Source organism: Thermomyces lanuginosus (genome assembly GCF_041956635.1).
Source record: "Thermomyces lanuginosus strain ATCC 200065 unplaced genomic scaffold VTN49scaffold_22, whole genome shotgun sequence".
NCBI lineage: Eukaryota > Fungi > Ascomycota > Eurotiomycetes > Eurotiales > Trichocomaceae > Thermomyces > Thermomyces lanuginosus.
Genome location: NW_027192356.1, coordinates 1,321,594 through 1,342,265, shown reverse-complemented (window position 1 = coordinate 1,342,265; position 20,672 = coordinate 1,321,594). Strand labels below are relative to the sequence as shown.

Below are 20,672 nucleotides of genomic sequence, written 5' to 3'. Positions count from 1 at the left end.
GACGGGTGATATGTGTCCTGACAAGGCGTTACAACCAATTTGTCATAGAAAACCCTCCTTCGGATAGCGATGCAGAATATCGAGCTTCCTTCTTCCAGTATCCATCTCGCCATAAACACAATAGCTGGACACCTAGGCCATCACGGCGTGCCGATTCAGAGACATGGCACCTTCGACTTGGCCATCCCGGACCGGCAGGAGTTGAGCATTTGGTGAGAAGCACAACGGGAGCTAAGGTCAAAGGAGTCCCAATGACAAAATGTGATGCATGCGCGGAAGGGAAGATGAAGAGGCAAATCAGACGTTTCCCACGAGACCTCAGCGAATACAACGCCGGAGAAAAACTCGGCATTGATTTTCATGAGTTTGAGGAAGACAAAGAACACTTTTCCAACCTTCTCCTAATCAATGACCGGGTCTCTGGATATATGTGGGATTACTACCTTCAGGACAGGAAGGCTGACACAATCATTACCGCCCTCAAAAGCCACATTGGATTCCTACAAAGACAATACGGCATCTCAGTCAAAGCAATCGAAAGCGACAATGAGATCGTTTCCATCAAAGGAAGGGTAAAGGACTTCCTCGACAGCCAATTCATTCGGACAGAAAACTCACCGCCATACACCCAAGCGTTGAACGGAGCTGCGGAACGCTCGGGGGGTGTGGTGAAGGAGAAAATAAACGCCATGCGGGGTGGTGCAAAACTCCCCGAAGCCCTTTGGAGAGAAATCTGTCGAACAGCAGTGTACTTACTGAACCGGACACCGAGGTACCAGTTTCAATGGAAGACTCCATACGAGATGTTTTACAGCAGACCGGGAAAGGAGCCAAAGAAACCTGATATCTCGCATTTGAAAGTTTTCGGATGCAAGACATATGCGATGACGACAGAGGCGCTCAAGAAGGAAAAACGACTCAAAAGATTCAACCCGAAGGCGTGGATCGGGTTCCTAGTCGGTTATGGATCCTCTAACACGTACCGCATCTGGAGCCCAGCAATGAATAAAGTCATGACGATGCGGGACGTAATTTTCGACGAGGAGATAACATTCGACGGAAAGCTCGAGACCATGGTGGATGACGTGAAGGAAATGAGCCTCGAGGATATCGCCAACTATCTCCGCGAATTTACTATTTCTGATGAACGACCAACACCCGTTATCAGTAACATCGATGACCTATTTGACCGCGATACGACAATAGATCTCGATGTCAATTCGACGTTAACGGAGCCAGACGGACATGAATCAAGAGAGTCGACCTCTAAGCCAGTTGAAAATTCGGGGGAGAAAATTCTTCCTACACCACCTCCTACTCCACCAGCAGTCATGATGGCTGTTGCCATGTTTGGGTCTGTGATTACTCTGAGAAAGGGAGACGCCAGCGAGAAGAAACCTTGTAAAGGAATCACGGAGAGTGAATGCCTCAGCAAGGGGACTGTGGCCAACGGAAGACCCAGCAAAGGAACCGTTGAGTGCGCAAGACCCACTCAGACCCTGTGCGGAGGAGCCACTGCGCGGTGCGCAACGCACAGTGTGCCAACTTCCATTACATCGGGGACTAATGCCAGACGGAGAGGGATATCCGGAGTCCCCAGAACCGTGGCCACTCCTCCTCGTTGCGGGAACTTAGCAAGAGCCCAGAGCATCACGGCGGGAGACCCGAAATCCCAGAGCCTGAATGCGGGAGATTAGGAATCCCAGAGCAAGAGGCCACTTGTGTTGTAGAGGGCACCAACAGTAAAGGACCCTTCCGAGTGGAACGGAGTGAAACAGATGCGTGGAGAGGAGCATTTCATTCAGGCACAAAAGCAGGCAATGTAAGTGGTACAAACCTCACAAAAGGCCAATACGAAAGAAGACTTGCTAGATTGCCAGTCAGAGAACGGGCACACAAGCGAGGAAAAGGAATTCCAGGTGAAGAGGCCCAAAGGCGATGGAAGAACGGCCAACCAATTCACCGTCGGGAATTGCCTCAAGTCCCAATGAACCATAAGGACCTGCAGAACCATCCTCTTGGACCTCAATTTATTCAATCTCAAAAGGATCACCTTGGCAGCCACGACCAGAAAGGAACGTGGAAAGAAGTCTCAACGAATGACCCTGACGCGGACGGTTGCGAAATCCTCGACAGCAGATGGGTATTCGCATATAAATTCGATAAACACGGGATCTTACAAAAGGTGAAAGCCAGACTTGTCGTCAGAGGAGACCAACAGTCACGAACGTCTGACGAAAACAATTACGCAGCAACACTTGCTGGAAGATCCTTTCGAACAGTGATGGCCATTGCTGCCAAGTTTGATCTCGAGCTGATACAATATGATGCAGTCAACGCATTCGTGAATGTCCGACTCGATGAGAAAGTGTTTATGCGGCCACCACCTGGTTACCGGAAAAGAGGAGTCATCTTGCGCCTCAAGAAAGCACTTTATGGGCTCCGAAGGTCACCTCTCCTTTGGCAACGAGACCTCACGTCAATTTTACTCGATATCGGATACAAGCCGGTTCCCCATGAACCATGTGCATTCCTTCGGAACGGTATCATAGTCTTCTTCTATGTGGATGACATTGTTATCGCGTACCGGAAAGAGAAACAATCCGAAGCGCGAGAAACGATCCGACAACTGAAGCAGAAGTATGAACTGCAAGGAGGAAACGACCTACACTGGTTCCTTGGGATTCAAGTTATCCGAGATCGAAGCAAAAGACGAATTTGGCTGACGCAAACATCGTATATCGACAAAACTTCGAACTTAGCATTAGAAAGGCATCACGGATGGACGCCAATGAAACAAGAAGAGCTGCTCCCATTTAATGAAACTGCGAAGCTGCAAGACGTGAGGGCGTACCAACGAAAGATCGGATCACTGATGTATATCGCTGTGCAAACACGACCGGACATAGCATTCGCAGTATCGAAACTTGCCCGGTTCATGACAAACCCAGGGCCACAGCATCATTCAGCTGCCGATCGTGTCTTGAATTACCTCGAGCAATCAAAGTCGTTGGGATTGAAGTTCGGCGGAGACAAGGACTTACGAGTCGCAAGTGACGCATCCTTCGCCGACAACAAACTAGATCGCAAAAGCAGCCAGGGGTATGCCATAAAATTGTTCGGCGGCATGATCGGATGGAGGGCAAACAAGCAGAATACTGTGACAACCTCCACAACGGAAGCTGAATTACTGGCACTGGCTCAGGCGGCAAAGGAATCTATGTTTGTTAGCTGTTTACTGAAGGAACTCACGGTCAAACTCGACGATGAACGGATTCGAATCGAATGCGACAATCAGCAGACGATTGGGATCGTGACGAAAGAGAACCTCGCACTGAGAAGCAACCTGAGGCATGTGGATATACACAATCACTGGTTGCGACAAGAATACCAGCGAGGACAGATCGACGTGGTTTACACCCAAAGTTCCAACATGATCGCAGACGGCTTAACGAAAGCTCTCCCACGACAATCCTTTGAGAAATTCAGGGCCGAGATGGGGCTTGAGGATATTCAAGAACGAATTCGCGAGAATACGGCAGAAGAATCGAATGATGTGAATATTGATGATAACTTTTGGACCACGGATGCCGAATGAAGGTGCAGCCACGATTTCACAGTCGCGCCTGGGGGGGTGTGTTAGATTGACTAGCGACCTAAAACCGCAAAGATCACCGCCAAGGATGCAGTGTCCAAGTGATGACCACGTCGAATACGGGGAATTGTGACAGATCCAAGATTAACTTGAGAGCAAGGAAAACAGGTTTTCTGAGTGCAAAAGGCTGCAACACTTAAGCAGCTAAAACCCCAGAACTTGTGAGAGAGGGAGGATCTTCCAAGAAAAAATCTTTTGCCTGTACTCCGTATCTAGAGTCGATACCAATACACACTCCACACCCGATCGTTACATTACCGCTACTGTATTGTTACACCATTCATACACTTGAATCTGTTGGTTATCCGACAGACTGTGCGAGAGCGAAGTAGACAGCGTGTACTCCGTATGCCAATTTCTTTATTTGGAAGACATTAAGTGTATATAAACTTATTACTCATTTAGGAGTCATTAGTCAGCATGTTACGACATAAACAATCGCCATGCGCACGTGACCCAGCCACCGTTGTCTGAGGAACGGCCGAATTCTGTTTATCCTCTTCTCCTTGTCCCAACAGACCCTCGACAACGGGCCAGTGCTGGCCACGGACCGCATTTGCACGACTCCGCTTATTGCTGCATGCGATTAGGCGATTATTTATCACCTGGAATCTTGCCTGGCTCGAAGTTTTGGCCGAGTCCTGTAGGTTTTGCGGGTATTTGCTCAGTGTTTTTGATGGTGGGCGTGCAAAACAACAGCAATCGCGGTCTGCTAGACGCCAAACTACTTGAACAATACTTATCCCTTGAGGATTATGGCACATGATAGCACTGAGAGCTGGGAGATTCCCTATCAAATGAGTGCGTTGAGTCATGGTCCCCGTTGTCGCCCGCCGCGTGGTTCACTGATCGGTTGTAAACAGATCGAGCCCAATCTCAAGGGTCCATCGTCATGTCGCAAGACGCACAAAGTGCACCGCACAGTCGTCCCGGGACGGCAGATCCGTTACGCGCTCGACCCGGCACGGGAGTGACCAAAGGACATCGCCGCCCTCGGTCGCGTGGTTCGACCGCTAGCATCCAGTCGAGCACGACACAACAAACGCAGGACCAGCAGATGGGAGATGGCTTTTCGTCTTTTATTTCGTCACATCCAGGGCCGGGACCTCAAAACTCTTTTACGCCGTCCCCAGAGGATATGATCATGCGTTATGGACAGCAACTTACGCATTCCAGCGCCAGCGCGCCGCTGGATACGACGATGCATGATGCTCATGGTTTGCCGCGCGGTGAAGATTTTCATCATAACGTCGGTGTTCAACCGCATAGCATGCCGGAGATGGTTCCACACAGCCTTCCTCCTGTGACCTCCGTTACGCAATATGCTTCCATGTATGATGGGAGTGGGATGGACACTCAGATGTCGACCCACATCGTCGATGAGCATGAACATTCGGAGACTGGCTCGCGGAGAAAGCGAGGATCAAGCTCGACGCTGGCCAATGATAACGAATTACGGAAGCTGCTGCGTCAATACGAGGGCTACTCGTTGAAACAGATGGCGCAGGAAGTTCAAAAACATGAAGGGTCCGGTGGAAAGGCGGAAAAATACAAACAGGTCTTTGCCATGCTATGGTAAGAAGACCAGTACTATTGACGCTGATTGAGACTCAATTGACACATTTCCCAGGCTCAAGGAAAATTGCCGAAAAAGTAACGGATCCGTCCGGAGGGATCGTGTCTACTGCTGCTACGCTGAACGATGTGGCATTGAGCATGTGTCTGTCCTCAACCCAGCGTCCTTCGGGAAGCTGGTGCGCATAATCTTTCCGAACGTGCAAACGCGGCGCCTGGGCGTCCGTGGCGAGTCCAAGTACCACTACGTTGATCTAACGGTGATTGAGGAGAAACAACAGCACCCGCTTGTCGAGCCTGGGAGAGAGCAGTCAGGTTCCATGAGAACAATGAATTCTTCGACTGAGTCTGCGACACGGCCATTCAGTACCAGCACAAACCAGGTTACGATTGACAGTGCAGTTTTCCCACCTCCCTCAACATCGTTTTCACCCAAGTTTCCAGGGATCACATCGAGTGCAGGCTGCGCCTGCGGATCGCAATATCGGTCGAGCTTCGATTACAATCTCCGTATTGACAATCTTTCGAGCCAGACGAGCCGCATCATCCGCCATTTGCATACGTTTCCTTCATCGACATCGACGCCGATTGACAGTAATGAGTCGTTACGATTGCCTGACGTTCGAGGATACCTTCCCGAAAACACGGATCCAAAGGCTGCTGATGCGCTTGTTACGCTGTATCGCACGCATTGCATTTCCGTTATTGACAGCTTCCGGTTCTGCAAGGAGCGGAATATGATGCGACATTTCTCGGCGTTCCATGGCACGTTGACGGTGCCGGTGCAGAAGCTTCTGACTCATCCAAAGCTTGCGCCGTGGATCCGAGAGTGCGACTGGCTCATGTATCAGAAGATGATAGAGTTCGTCGCGCCGCTGACAACGCAGGTGGTGCCGCGGCCGGTGTTGGATGCGTTTGGGTCAATATCACGGCGGCTACCGGGGCATATCATGGAGACATTCAAAGCACACCCGCAGCACGTTACGCTGGCCCGGCTGATCCCGGCGCACATCTTCAGCGCGTTGCTGAAGCACGTTCTGGACGTCAACCAGTCCGCCAACGCCGCAGCCGCGTGGCTCTGCCATCCGGACAACCGCAATCAAATGTGGCTAGACTTTGCGACGTTTGTGGACCCGCGGGAGATGATCTCCAAGGCAGACATTCCTGCTTGCTCGGAGCGAGCGGTGGAGCAGATTTTACTCTATGATCTGCGAGCATTGCTAACCCCGTTGGATAGTAGCAGCTCGCCGACTGTACCCACCGTGTATAGCCAAGCGCCGCCAGATCCGCGGGATCCAGCTCACCGAGTACCGGAGGCACGGGATGGGGAGGAGTACAATTTCCCCGACAAGTGGATTTCGTTTATTCTGAATCTACCCTCATTATTTCCTAATCACCCGGCGCAGTGCATTGTGGAGAACATCGGCCGACTATGGGACGCCATCCTACATCGGCTGACGCTCGCGGGGGCGCAAAGTTTCAGTGCGTGGTGGATGACCAAGGTGTTCTTTCATGAGATGCTTCTGTGGCAAGTTGAGAGAGGCGGATTCTTGAAACACACAGCGGCCTCGGTGGAACCGAGCGCGCAGACGGCGCCGGCACAAAGAGGCAGCTTCTCCAGCACTGAGGGTATGAAGGATGATAATATGAACCAACACAACGCGAGCCAGCAGAGCAGCGGTCCCAACGCAAGTCAGCCGAATGGCAATCAGTCCAACAACCAGAGTATGACACAATCTCAATCCTCACAATCAACATTACCCACCACCACCACCAGCATCACCAGTACGTCGAACAATACGAACGAACAACACGTCAAACAACCGCCCCCATCATCAACCCAGCCCCCATCGGCAGAAAAGCCACTCCCGCTGTCCGAGAACAACCACCTACAACACGACGACAGCGGCATCGACCTTGGTGAGGACTCGATGCTCATGTCTGTCGGCAAATATGACATGGTTGCATCGGACGCGCCCGATGCGGAGGGTGATGTTGTGGTTATCTAAACCTTTCTTCTCCTTCTTCTCGTTATTCAGTGGGTGGTATGCGTGTCTTCCTGTTTGAGTACAAAGCTCTTTTTCCTCTATTCCCTTTTGTGTTTTATTTGTCTTTGAGGAGGAGTTCTGTGTGATAACCCTGAGCCACATTAGTACCCACTGTATGTAACCCCCGGGTACGGGATGTTGTTGTGATGACGAGGGAACGACCGATGTAACGAAAAACATACATATATACTCGAGCCTGCTTGCACAGGAATGGACAATAGTTTTTAATTCGGGCCACCATCTCGATCAACAAAGTACCGTACATAACACAAATTACTTATCAGAAAAACCGACCCCCCCCCCCCCCCCAAATCATCATCACCAAATTAAAAACTAAAGAATACAATAAAATAAAACAAGCAAACTGAACCGACTTGAATAAGTACCCCCTTAAAACCATAGTAGTCAATCCCATCCCATCCCATAACATAAACCCATTTCGTCCATCCCAGACAGACAGAAACAAAAAAAGAAAACAAACCCTAGGAAACAACAATAATAACACGGGAGAAAAAAAAACCAAGCAAAAGTAGAGAGAAGCCCTGAATTACTCTAGATAAAAAGTGAATGGGGGATTATCTCATTTCCACCGCAGGCAAGAACCTTGGCCCGGCATATCCGTACACCATGACGCTTTGGATATCGATATTGCCGCCGCTGTAGGGACTCCATAGTTTGATGAGGATGAAGCGGCCGGATCTATTTCCATCATCGTTAGTAATGGGTTTAAGAAGGAGCGATAGGGGGAACTTACGGTGGAGGATCGAATTTAATCCGTACCATGCTTTTGCCGCGCTCGATGAAGAAGTATGCGTGGGGTTTGAGGATCTCCGTCGATGTTGTAGGATTCGTGGATGCAGAGGAGGGTTCGAAACGATGTTGGTCCATGCGAGATGAGAAGCTGCGGCGATGGTGGTGGTGATGATGATTGCTAGACGAGCGCATACGGCGACGCACGCCCGATGGCAGATGACGGCTCTGGTCAAAGACAGACCGGGAGGTGAGAAAGTCATCTTCATCTTCATCTTCGTCATCGTCGTCGTCGTCATCGTCATCATCGTTGTCGTCGTCGTGGTCATGGCTGGGATCATCGCCTTCATCGTCATCCGGGCAGAAGAGTTCCTCCTCCTCGTCGGTGGTATCCATGTCCATGGTGTTCAGAATCGGTTCGGTCGCTGTGATAATGGGTGGGTAGGAGTAGGTTCTGAGGTAGCTCCGGGGGTTGGTGGCCATGGGAGTAGTCGCGGCGGCGGTTGAAGTGTTGGTGTTGCTTCCCTCGCCAGCGTCTGAGTTTTCGTCGTAGTCGGTAGAGACGCGGAGTTGGTCCTCGACAATGTCTATTTGTGGATAGATGTTGCTCTGTGGGTGAGCATTGTTGTTGCTGTTTGACGCAGTGTCCAAAGATCGAGTCACTGGATTGTACGAGTTGATGTATTCCTCGGAGGGCGGCATGCCGCGACGGCGATGTCGGTGACACCGTAGACGGCCCGACGACGGCGGATACCGGATCTGGTATCGCGACGTCCGCTCCAGCAGACCCTCGGATGTCATCGACACGAAGATCATGCCTTGTTGGATTCTGGTCACGGAAGTTAGTAGAAGGATTCTCATATCGATAGCGGCATAACCCACGCAGCATCGTATCCCTCCTTGGGAGCCTTGATCACGATCTTCTTCACGCAAAACGGAGTTTCGCCACGGTGCCTCAGGACCAGATTGCAGCGGCTCTGGCGCGTGCTGTAGACAGACGAATCATCCACAAGCACATTGCTCGGTCGCGAGGACAGGTCGGTGCCGTCGTCGTAGTACACACCGCCGTCGCAGCTGGCAATCTCCATTTTGAGCAGGCCTGGAACCACCTGGCCGTAGTGGCCGTAGGTGAAGCCCTCTCCCCGTCGATCATCCGAATCCAGCTTGCGTCGCTTGGCTCGCAGGCGGCGGCTGGGTGACTCAGCCCGACTGGGCCCTCGCTCCCAGTCCAGCAGATACGGATCTGGAGTCCAGGGGAATGAAGTCCAATTCGCCGGCGTTGCTGACGCACTTTCACCGTGAGAGCCGAAGATAGGCACGTAGTTGTAATCCTGCACCCCAGCAGCCGCCATGAGTTCCGAAAGACTCATTTGCGGAATTCGGGGTCTGTAATCCGCCAAGTAGTCTCTCAGCTGTCGGCTGGTGGAAGACGCCGACCTCTGCTCGCCCGCCGCCTGGTTGTCGCGTCTCGATGCCGACGGCATCGAAGTCGGTTGGTGGTCCATTATCGTCGAGGGGTTAATGGAGGATTCGCGCTGTTGTTGTTGTTGCTGCTGCTCGCTGCTCTGAGACTGCGACTGTTGCTGTTGCTGCTCCCCTGGCTGAACCCGGTCGAGAATCATTCGACGCAGATCGCGCATCTCCTGCAACTGCCAATGCAATTCTCCGAGACTAGGATTGTCCGACAACGATGCACTTGCTTGTTGCCGGCCGTCGCTGTTCTGGCCTACAACGGACCCTCCTTGCTCTGGAGCCCTCCCGTCGGATCCTTCTTGTTCTTGTTCTCCTCCTCGTCGGATAATGTCACCGAAGATGCGTGCGAGCTCGATTCTCTGCTGCATCAACTCCACCAGCTCCTCGGTCAAGGTGTCGAGCTCGGAGTAGCCGCCGACAGGCACCTGACCGGAGAGCAGGATATTGCGCCAATGTTGCAATCGAGAAGTCACGTCGAGGTCGGTGACTGGTGGTGGACGACTCGAGGCAGGGGGGTAATCGTAGTTTTCGGACTGGAGAGACGCAGGGGAGGCCAGGTCAGCGAAACGTCGAGCTTCAGAGCAGCGATCCAAGTCCGAAGACGCACCATCCTAGACGGAACGCCCCGGAGCAGGCCGGATGGGCTCACAGATACCGGACAGATAAAGCAGGAATGCAGGTAAGATCTAGCCTACCGAGATGGGGGGCGGGAAGTGAATTCAAGGGAAAAGGAAAGTTGAAACTGCAGAAATGACCGGGAGCCCATTCAAGCCTGCCGTGGAGATTATTACGAGAGTATTTTAGGCCCTAGTCAGAGTGGGATCGGACTCTGGTGGAGTTGGGGTGCGTTTCGATTTGCCTGCAGCTTTACGAGTCGCTGCTTGCAGCTGCACGACGGAAAATGATCTGCTCGCCTTTTCTGGGTCCTTTGCCTTTCAGACCCAAACAGCCTTGCGTCCTCTCCCCATGAAGCGGCCTCTGATCGGGCCGTGCGCGTTCTGGACGAAGGGTGTTCATGACCGGGTACCTAGTGGACCCGAGGAGCGGTTTCATGACATGACGACGCTTAGTCATCAAAGCACGATCACCGTCACGTGATGCGCTTGCCTCTGTTTGGATTGGTTGCATAATTAACCTTCTGGTCTAATTGCTATAATTGCTATAATTGTACTAGCGTGGATATCCGTGCTGCGGAATGGCGGGACTGCCGAGACTCGCCGACTGCGGAGTGGGAACTAACCTTTGAGGCCGAGAAGCGCCGAGGATGGTATTTCCGGTCAAACAGAGATCAAGAGCATAGCAGGGAAAATGCATCAGTCGAACAATTTGTTTCCATGTCATGGTGCTTTTGTAGGCCATATGTGCAGCAATACCAATATAGTATTGAAAATAAAATCTCAATGCACCAAATGGATCGCATTCAGCTCGCCAAAGTTTGCAGAGACACTGCAGGCAGACAGACGAGAAGCTCTTCGATATTACAGTCGCAGAGATCCTCAATTAAGGCAAAAGAGTCTGCAAAATCAACTTCAGCAATATTGCAGATGATTCGTAACATTGTAGTGCCCATAATCCCACAATTAATGGAGACTCATCAGCACATTCACGCCGACGCATTCAGTTCCATACTCAAGCATTGAAATGCCACGCAATCAAAGACATGACGGACTAGACATGGTTGTAGCAGGCTTACAAAGATCCATGCCCATATGTCCCAAGCATTTTGGACCCCCTTGTTCATGGCCAGAGTAAAGGGTTGCCTCACCGAAACTGGCAGCGACACATTCTGCACGGAGGGAGAAAAAAAATCCAACCAGCCGGACTAGAACCACCATTGGTAAAAACACGGTCCTGCAGGTAATCATTTGTTGCATTCACGCCACCCGTCGTACCAAATCACAACCATGTCGCATCATAACTTCCCGAACTCGGCGCCGAATCCGCTTGTCCCTCGCAACCGTGTCGGCGCCAGTTCCCAGTGAGACTTGGCTTCACCATGACCATAAACAAAGGAGGAAATGCCTGGAGCATGTGGGCGTGGCTCCTCACAAACGTAGTCCTTCCACAGCCAATGCCCAATTGCCAGATGACGGTGTGTGCCAGGCATTGACTTGTTCGAGATCCTTTAAGATCGGGGAGAGGATTGCGAACTCAAAATCTCTGACCAATGCTCGGCAGGTCGTCAGAAATGCGCCGATGAGATTTCCATCATGAAGATCCTCCCTTCATGCCGGTAGAAAGTTCCTGCTCCAGCCATGCAGGAATCGAAGGTACCGGGATATTTCATCGACTTTGTTCTTTACTGATAACTTCCGCAAGGATTGGCGAGGGTCCATCGAGCTTTGGCGACGAGTCGAGTAAATCATCGAAGTTCAGAGATCCGAGTTGATTTTCAGTACAGTAAACTTACTATTTTTTTCTTTTGGACCGCGAGTGTCAGCCGGCCAAGAAAGGACTTTCGGATTTGCCGCTCACTGCTGTGGGTCCTCGGGTACCTATGCCTAATTCGGTACGATTATAGGGCCAAACCCTAGTCACGTGATAAAATTCACGTGCACTATACCGAACATGCCCATTCTGGAAGAGTCATGTTGGAAACTTGGAAAATAGTCGCGTGTCCTGTCGGCTCGGCCAGCTTGTTTCAGGGCAAGACTAGGAGCTGTTGGCACGAGAATGAGGAACCTTGGCTTTGGGCCGGAGAAAATTGAGAGGGGAATGACTGGCAGCGCTGATTGGCAGAAGGAGTGACATGCGGATGCGGCGAGCAATCCGGGCCGACCAGTGCATTGTTGGCCGGGTTGAAGCTCGAATGCTGGGCTCGCTGGAGTCCTCGAGCCACTATCTTGGATTTCGCACAGGCCAAAGCTAGACTAGGTGGACAAACTCTGGAGTAGCTCGTGTAAGCGACTTCGTATGTGCCCCGTACTTGCACATCGCTCGCTATCAACAGAAATTCCATCCTCTCTCTCCTTGAAGGCAAAAGTACTGTATCGAGTCGAATAACACTCTTGTACTCTGCGCTCGTCATTGGCAGCCTTTTGGTGCCATTCGAATCGGGCACTCATACAAATATGAACTACAGACTCATACATTTTTAAGAGGATTGGATCGTGTGATCGATCAAATCATGGATCAAATCTCCTGGAATTCGGTGGATAATCGTTCCACCGCGACGGAACCGTCCGCTCTGGAGCAGACAGCCACCGTCACCGCTCCCGAAAACGTCGAAGTGGACACATCGGTAGGAGATAACTCCATGGCAGGATATCAGAACGCATTACTGACCTGAGTCGCACAGTATGAGAGCGATGCGGCTTATGACGACGCACAGTACGTGTTATGACACCATGACGCCCCGGACCCCAACAGCATGCTCATAAATGTTCTTCGGCATATAGATCGTGGTACAGCGCGTCGCTGACATCGTCGGCGCTCGACTTTCGCCACGAGAACGGCCGTCGCTACCATAGCTACCACGATGGGAGTATGGATTGGCCTCCTCCTGCCTGGCCATCCAAGATTCGAAACTGATCGTTACTTTCCAGCGTACCTGCTTCCCAACGATGAAACGGAGAATGATCGAATGGACATGTTGCACGAACTCTGTCTTATCGTGCTGCACCGTAATCTTTACCTTGCCCCGATAAAGAATCCGCGGCGAGCGCTCGACCTTGCCACAGGGACCGGCATCTGGGCCATTGATTTTGGTAAGCTGTTTGCTGGATTTGGCCGACGTTGGATACAGACGCTCATTCATCCACTCATTGCAGCGGACCAACACCCCGAGGCCGAGGTAAGGAATACCGTCGCGTCGATCCTAGATGGACCGAATGCTGAGACCGGATGTGCTTGAAGGTGATCGGCTGTGATTTGAGCCCCATTCAGCCGACTTCGTTAGTCGGACCTAAGTAAATTCGAAGTATAAGTTGCTCGACTGACGGTTTCGACAGAGTACCTCCAAACCTGAAGTTCCTGGTGGACGACATCGAGTCGAACGACTGGGAATATGGAAGGGACCAATTTGACTATATCCATGCTCGATCCCTTGCCGTCGCGATCAGGGACTTTGCAAGACTAATCAAACGGTGCTATCGGTATGCCATTGAAACCTTTATTTCGCTTTCATCCTTGACGCTCTAACGGAAAACAGATCAGTCAAGCCTGGCGGCTGGGTTGAATTCCAGGACTGGGACGGCTATCCGACCTCAGAAGACGGCAGTCACAAGGGCACCGGACTCGATCGGTACTACAACGAAGTCTACAGCACGTTCGAGGAAATCGGCTACGACGTCCGTCCCGGCCCCAAGCTGGAGAAGTGGTTCAAGGACGCCGGCTTCGTAAACGTCCACGTGGAGAGGTTTGTTATTCCGTACGGTGTCTGGCCGAAGGATCCCCATCTTGTCAGTTTCCACTTGTCTCCAAATAATGGTAATGTAAAATCATTTAGCACTGACCTCTTCGTACAGAAGAAAATCGGCGCCTGGAACAAAGCCCAGGCCGAAGAGACCGGCTATGAAGCCCTCGCACTGGCCGCTTTAACGCGGTACAAGCAGTGGAAGAAAGAGGAAGTCATTATTCTGGCCAGCCAAGCCCGTGCCGATGGCCGTAGGCGCGACATTCACTGTTATTTCAACTTGTAAGCATCCTCGTATCTTATAAGCAGCTCAAGTTGTTATTTCACAGAACACTAACCACGAACAACACACGTAGCTATGTCGTCTACGGCCAGCGTCCCGTGAATGGGCATGCTGAAATCTGGAATGGACAATAACCGCTACTCTAGCCATAGATTAGTATTATATTGCAACCTAATTAGATACCCGTCTTTGAATCATGGCGTCGCTTCAACTTGGTCCGGGACGGTCCAGTCCGCCTGTTGTGGAGAGGGAGATGGCTTGTACGGACAGTTTCTTATGGCTCTACGGAGTAGACCCTATTGTGAAAGGGACGCCGTGGTATCGGACATGACAATTGGATTCAGATTATGTGTTCGTGGCTTTGCTGGATGTAAGAATGTAGCCAACGAAGTTGCGACGGGGTGGTGCTGACGGAAATGAGAGCGGCCGTGGTCAATTGGCGATTCAGATTTCGATGGAGCGCTCGATGGAGCAACCGATGAACGACCACGACCATCAATTCTCCCCAGGTGGGAGTCGTGCGCACTTATGCACAACAAAGTCCTCCTAATTGGCCTTCTCTTTATAACAATTGAACAGGAAAATAATTCCATGGCAAGGTTGACGCAGTCAACGGTGTAGTGGCTCCGGTCAACTCTGGTTGCACCACCGACATCGCGTCCTGTACCCAATTAAACAAAATCAATTCGTATCCGTATCAGTTAGTCCCCCTGACGTGGCCGAGACTTGCGAATCCGCGTCTTCCAAGTTCCGAGGGCTTCTTTTTTCGCAAAAATAGGTTCACCTGTGCCCATTAGTTAGGTAGTCTTGATTGGAACTACTAGCCCAGGTACAGTAGTCGGCTAACTCTTGGAATACGGAGTACAGAAAGCCAAATTGTCGAATTCAGCACCTGGGCGTTCCAGGGCAATCGTAGGCGATTTGAACACACATAATCAAAGGATCCGTCCGCATCCGTGGCCAAATGCGGGTTCCTTGACCGCGGTCATATTTGGAATTGGGGAAACATCCACATCATACTCCATACATGGATGCCAGTGGAAGAATCAACCCGCAGACTCGGCTCGGGCCCCTTTCGTGACCTTTCTGCTGGGAACGATTATGGAACTGATATTCCGACTGTCCAATTGGCCAAAATGACTGTGATAGTCCCAGTAACCCGGACACGGACTGGCATTTTCCCCTGCTGAACAAGTAGCACCAACGCTCCTCACCGACACGTCACATGCGACATCCTACTCCCAAGTGCGGAACTTTCCCCTGCGTACCGCAACCATATTGGCTCGATATCTCTGTCATCGCATTACTATGATGCTGTGTCGGATTCCACCGAATTGCAGTGAAATTTCCGCATCTAGATTGGCGGTTGGGTACTCCTTTGGAATGGATGATCAGGACCGTCACTGGTCGAAAATGCACCGTCACAATATCCACTTCAGAATGTTCCATTGGTTCGTTTCAACGCAATGGCTCTGGGGGCCCTCCGGCTGGGTAAGTGGGGAGGGTCGGTCTGTCAATGGTGATTGGCAGTGGGAGTGACCAGCCAAGGGACGTGCAGCGGCAGTGACCAATCCCGGTCAGCCCTAGTACCGAGAGGAAGGGTTGAAGCTTTCTTGAATGCTGAACTCATTCAAGCGTTGAGCCACCATGTTGGATTCCGCACAGACAAAAGTTAAAAGTAGCTCTGCACTCGCCATCAGTAGAACAACGATCCGTCCTCTCCGTCCCAGAAATCATAATATAATATATCGAGCCCCGGTAAACGAGCGCTGGTTATCGGACGAGCGAGTAACAGAGACCTTGTTGACCAGCTCTTTGGTTCCATTCGACATGCTCCTGCGTACAAACACAAGCTGTTTCTAGGGTTTGCACGTGTGATCAGTTAATCATGGATCGATCTTCCTGGGATTCAACCAAGAACTTTTCCACCATGGCCGAACCGTCCGCTCAAGAACAGAATGCCACCACCACCGACCATGCACCAGCCAACGTTGAAGTGGACACCTCGGTATGATAGCCCTCCATTGCGGGATACCAAAGCGCGTTGCTAATTGGGGTCGCACATAGTACGAGAACGACGCGTCTTATGACGAAGCACAGTAGGTTATATGACACCATGACGCTCCGGACCCCAACAGCATGCTCATAAATGTTCTTCGGCATATAGATCGTGGTACAGCGCGTCGCTGACATCGTCGGCGCTCGACTTTCGCCACGAGAACGGCCGTCGCTACCATAGATTCCGCGATGGGTGTAGGTGCTGGCCTCTTCTTGCCGGACGATCCAAGATTCAAAACTGATCGTTACTATTCTAGCGTATCTGCTCCCCAACGATGAACCGGAAAACGATCGCCTGGACATGGTCCACGAACTTTGTCTCCTGGTGTTGCAGCGAAGACTCTTCCTGGCCCCGATCGTGAACCCGCAGCGAGTGATCGACCTCGCGACAGGGACAGGCATCTGGGCCATTGATTTTGGTAAGTTTGCTCGCTAGGCTAGTCACTCAGGATACGGATGCTGATTCATTATAGCGGACCAATACCCCGAAGCGGAGGTAAGAATTCCATCGGGAGCGGTCTCAGATATACAGAATGCTGACCGTATCTTCCAGGTGCTTGGCTGTGACTTGAGCCCAATCCAGCCGACTTCGTCAGTCTGACCCGAGAAAATGTACCGTTGCCCAACTGATACGTCTTGGTAGGGTTCCTCCGAACGTGAAGTTCCTGGTGGATGATATCGAGTCCGAATGGGCATATGGAAAAGACCCATTTGACTTTATCCACGCGCGGTTCTTGGCTCTGTCGATCCGGGACTTTGGCAAACTGCTCAAGCAGTGTTATAGGTATGCGGAGCATTTCCTCTGTTTCCTTTCTTGACTCTCTAACAAAAGCAGATCAGTGAAGCCCGGCGGCTGGGTTGAATTCCAAGACTGGGACGGCTACCCCGTCTCGGAAGACGGCAGTATCGAAGGCACCGGACTCGAACGGTACTACAAGGAAGTCTACGGCGCGTTCGAGGAGGCCGGCTACGACGCCCGTCCGGGACCCAAGCTGGAGAAGTGGTTCAAGGACGCCGGCTTCGTGAACATCCACGTGGAGAAGTTTGTCATTCCCTACGGCGTTTGGCCAAAGGATCCTTATTATGTTTGTTTTCCCCATTTTGCCTCAAATAACAATAATATATTGATCTCTTTCGACAGAAAACTGTCGGCGCCTGGATGCAAGCCCAGGCCGAATCGAACGGCTTCGAGGGCGCAGCCATGGCTGTTCTGACAAGATTCAAACAGTGGAAAAAGGAGGAAGTCTTGGTCCTTTCCAGTCAGGCTCGCGCCGACGGCCGAAGGCGCGATATTCATATGATGTTCGGCTTGTGAGTGCTTCCCTTTCTTTTCAGCAGCACCATTATCCGACATAATACTAACCACGAATGACCTGCAGCTATGTCGTCTACGGTCAGCGTCCCGAGAGATAACGAGGGAGAAATTTGGGATGGGCAGTTTATTAAAAGAACCATCATAAAAGGCATGTAGTCACTCACCCTTTCCCAGTATATTAACTTACGGTTATTTTTGCGTCTGGAAGGAAAGTATAGACTATGATGATTCATGTCACGCTTCATACCCTTTGGCTGAAATTCGTCGTACATAGTTATGTTCGATCCTCTTGTTGAACCACTTGATGATACTGTATGTATTCGCGACGATACAGTTCGTAGCATAAGTTTTTATATACCATTGAACATTCCTCCGAACATCTTTGCAGCCTTTTTCTCCGACGCCGCCGAGAAGGGACCCCTTGAAAATGGCAAAGATCTGAGGTCCGTTAGAATTGCATCGAGCTGCTCACTAACGGAAGCTTCTGATCAAGACCCAGCGCCTACTCCATGTGAGATGGTAAGATACTCGTTGGCCGGACCTAGTAGAGCTTTTTTTGGGGGGGGGGGGGGGATTCAAGGCTCATTGATAACACCGCGCATGTCAATCAAGGGTTACTGAGACTTTACGACGCATAACTCCTCTCGCAATATTGAATGCGGAAGGGATTGTCAGTGGGGGGAAACTCGAAGACTCCGAGTCTTTGTTGAAATAAAGAGCCGACACGTCGAGTTTGGATCGTTCGCGTATTACGGAAATTGACCGCGTAACTCCCAAATGCGGTAATATTCGACAATAATTTCCGGAGATGGCCGGCCGCTGGCGTCGCGGAGTGTACTGTTGCTCCAGCACCGAGAACGGACAAGGTAGATCGCTTCTCGCGATCAATCGATTCAGACCTCGACACTCTGCACTCCGGTGGGCGCCAATGCCCGATGCGATCCGGGCTAATCCTTGTTTGCCAGCCGGATTTTCCTACTCCACCATCCGTCGGTGCCAAATCGTTATCCAAGACGCCGCGCACGGGAGTTCTACCTTGACGATCGCTCTCCAAGGATAATTGATTGGTCGACTCTGCGCATTAGATACTGATCGTGGAAACCTGAACCGTGGCATTTATTTCCCCGCTCCTCCGCGTTTGCGCTAATATCATCACCGTGGCCGAACAACTGGCAGTTTGCGCCGTTATCACCCCGCGGGCTCTTCGCCGCTGCCCATCATGACCAGCCAGGAGGAAAATGGACAGTCCATCAGCGCGGGTGAGATCAATATGCGAGGGGAGGTTCCGGTATCGGGGCTGACATGGGTGCAGACGAGATCGCTTTATACGACCGCCAGATCCGCCTTTGGGGTGTGAAGGCGCAGGAAAAGTACGACCGACCTCCCGCGTAGTCAATTGACTGTCGCTGACCCGATATTTCTTTTTGGCAGGCTGCGGTCGTCCAAGATTCTCCTGATCACCTTCAAGGCTCTGGCGAATGAAGTGGCCAAGAACCTGGTCCTGGCGGGGATCGGATCGCTGACGATCCTGGACCACGAGACCGTGACGGAGGAGGACTTGGGATCGCAATTCTTCGTCTCTGCAGAGCATATTGGGCAGAACGTAAGAGCAAGGATCTAAACTGAGGGAAAAGTAGACCACCCGCTAATTTTGCGACATCTCCAGCGAGCCCAAGCAGCGTATCCACAACTGCATGCGATGAACCCCCGCGTCCAGCTGCACGCAGACACGGACGATGTGCGGACAAAGCCACCCGAGTATTTTGCAGGGTTCGACGTAGTGATTGCGACAGAGTTGGACTACGCGACCTGCACGACGATCAATGCGGCATGTCGGATCGCAAATCGGCCGTTCTACGCGGGCGGGCTACACGGGATGTACGGCTACGTATTTGCCGATCTGATCTCTCACGAGTTCGTGATAGAGCGGGAGAAACCAAACGTGGCGCCCCCAACGCAGGAGACACCGACGCGAACAGTCTTGCACATCACGACGAGACGCGAGACCACCAACCCCAATACCAACAACGACAGCAGTAGCACCAAGGAGCGCATCATCGAGGTAGTCACCAAACGCGAAGTCTACTCCCCTTTACTCCTCGCCAACACATCACCTCTCCCCGAGGAATACACCCGCATCCCGCGGCGCAGGCGGCAAGTCACCCCACTACTCAGCTGCCTGCGCGCGCTGTGGGAATTCCAACGCACCTCCCCTACGGGCGCTACAGCGCCATCCTACTCGTCGCGCCCGGACCTCGAGCTCTTCACCATGCTCGTTCACGAGCGCCACAAGGAGCTGCTCCTCGACACCTCCGCCCTCTCCGCCGAGTTCCTGCGCCGGTTCCTCGACAACATCGGCCTGCAGCTGGCGCCCGTTGCGGCATTCCTCGGCGGCCATCTCGCGCAGGACGTTATCAACGTCCGCAGCGGCCGCGAGCAGCCCCTGCAGAATATGCTGCTGTTCGACGGCGACCGCGGCGTTGCGCCAATCTATCCGCTACATCCGATCTTTTCGCCGCAGATTGAGAGTTTGGCTTCTTCGCAACAACAACAACAACAGCAGCCACAGCAGCAACAACATGTTGGGATGAATAATGCTGGCCTAGGAGCAACTCAGAGTTTGCCGCTTGGTCAGCCTGCTCCGGCTTCTGTCCCAGCCACGACTACACATACAACACCGACATCCTAGCTGGGTTGTTCTTTTTCAATATAGTCACTCTCTCTTTTCTGTGTTGGCATATTCATTGCATGAGATGTGTGTGTGTGTGTTTCTGTTCTCTTGGAAAGGGAAAAGAGGGAAAAGGGGTACTTTTATACTCATATGTCCTTGGATTATCATATTGCATGGCTCCAGGGTCTGGATTAGAAGAACATGCTTTTGCTGGGCCAAAAAACTGCTTTTAGAGGGATCGAGATAAATGGGGAATTGAACTCATTATTTGATGTACATACATTTGTCAATTTCCATCTATTCCATCCATCCATCCATCCATCATCCTTTTTTTAGTTTCTCGTTATTAATCCCATCGCTCCCCCAAGAAACGGATCAAGGATAAAAATACAGGAAAGCCCTCAAAAGAAAAGAAAAGAGACAAAACGCGAAGATAAACAAGCCCCCCTGGCAATCAATCCATCCCTGAAAGTATAAAAGTGTACATGGT

General features: G+C 51.6%; 7 protein-coding genes across 7 annotated transcripts; 6 read left to right on the top strand and 1 right to left on the bottom strand.

Annotated features, from left to right (window-relative positions):
- Positions 1-284: 284 nt before the first annotated feature.
- Positions 285-1,697, top strand: VTN49DRAFT_1448 (uncharacterized protein; the record flags this gene model as incomplete). The annotated part of the gene is made up of 1 exon (XM_069409063.1): positions 285-1,697. One exon carries the CDS (start codon positions 285-287, stop codon positions 1,695-1,697), a length of 1,413 nt encoding a protein of 470 aa, XP_069270487.1.
- Positions 1,698-1,778: 81 nt separating this feature from the next.
- Positions 1,779-3,598, top strand: VTN49DRAFT_1447 (uncharacterized protein; the record flags this gene model as incomplete). Its single annotated transcript, XM_069409062.1, has 2 exons — positions 1,779-1,822; positions 1,885-3,598. 2 exons carry the CDS (start codon positions 1,779-1,781, stop codon positions 3,596-3,598), a joined length of 1,758 nt encoding a protein of 585 aa, XP_069270486.1.
- An 812-nt stretch (positions 3,599-4,410) lies between these two features.
- Positions 4,411-7,239, top strand: VTN49DRAFT_1446 (uncharacterized protein; the record flags this gene model as incomplete). Its single annotated transcript, XM_069409061.1, has 3 exons — positions 4,411-4,456; positions 4,519-5,230; positions 5,286-7,239. 3 exons carry the CDS (start codon positions 4,411-4,413, stop codon positions 7,237-7,239), a joined length of 2,712 nt encoding a protein of 903 aa, XP_069270485.1.
- A 614-nt stretch (positions 7,240-7,853) lies between these two features.
- VTN49DRAFT_1445 (uncharacterized protein) lies at positions 7,854-10,111 on the bottom strand (the record flags this gene model as incomplete). The annotated part of the gene is made up of 4 exons (XM_069409060.1): positions 7,854-7,977; positions 8,033-8,857; positions 8,911-10,034; positions 10,109-10,111. The coding sequence occupies 4 exons, from the start codon at positions 10,109-10,111 to the stop codon at positions 7,854-7,856; spliced, it is 2,076 nt and encodes a 691-aa protein (XP_069270484.1).
- Positions 10,112-12,628: 2,517 nt separating this feature from the next.
- On the top strand, positions 12,629-14,272 carry VTN49DRAFT_1444 (uncharacterized protein; the record flags this gene model as incomplete). The annotated part of the gene is made up of 10 exons (XM_069409059.1): positions 12,629-12,742; positions 12,800-12,831; positions 12,900-12,985; positions 13,047-13,208; positions 13,272-13,294; positions 13,357-13,394; positions 13,452-13,595; positions 13,652-13,901; positions 13,968-14,137; positions 14,212-14,272. 10 exons carry the CDS (start codon positions 12,629-12,631, stop codon positions 14,270-14,272), a joined length of 1,080 nt encoding a protein of 359 aa, XP_069270483.1.
- A 1,796-nt stretch (positions 14,273-16,068) lies between these two features.
- VTN49DRAFT_1443 (uncharacterized protein) lies at positions 16,069-17,609 on the top strand (the record flags this gene model as incomplete). The annotated part of the gene is made up of 10 exons (XM_069409058.1): positions 16,069-16,146; positions 16,206-16,237; positions 16,306-16,391; positions 16,454-16,615; positions 16,670-16,692; positions 16,750-16,787; positions 16,840-16,980; positions 17,032-17,281; positions 17,338-17,507; positions 17,576-17,609. The coding sequence occupies 10 exons, from the start codon at positions 16,069-16,071 to the stop codon at positions 17,607-17,609; spliced, it is 1,014 nt and encodes a 337-aa protein (XP_069270482.1).
- A 1,121-nt stretch (positions 17,610-18,730) lies between these two features.
- On the top strand, positions 18,731-20,200 carry VTN49DRAFT_1442 (uncharacterized protein; the record flags this gene model as incomplete). The annotated part of the gene is made up of 4 exons (XM_069409057.1): positions 18,731-18,770; positions 18,824-18,881; positions 18,943-19,114; positions 19,178-20,200. The coding sequence occupies 4 exons, from the start codon at positions 18,731-18,733 to the stop codon at positions 20,198-20,200; spliced, it is 1,293 nt and encodes a 430-aa protein (XP_069270481.1).
- Between the last annotated feature and the right edge of the window lie 472 nt (positions 20,201-20,672).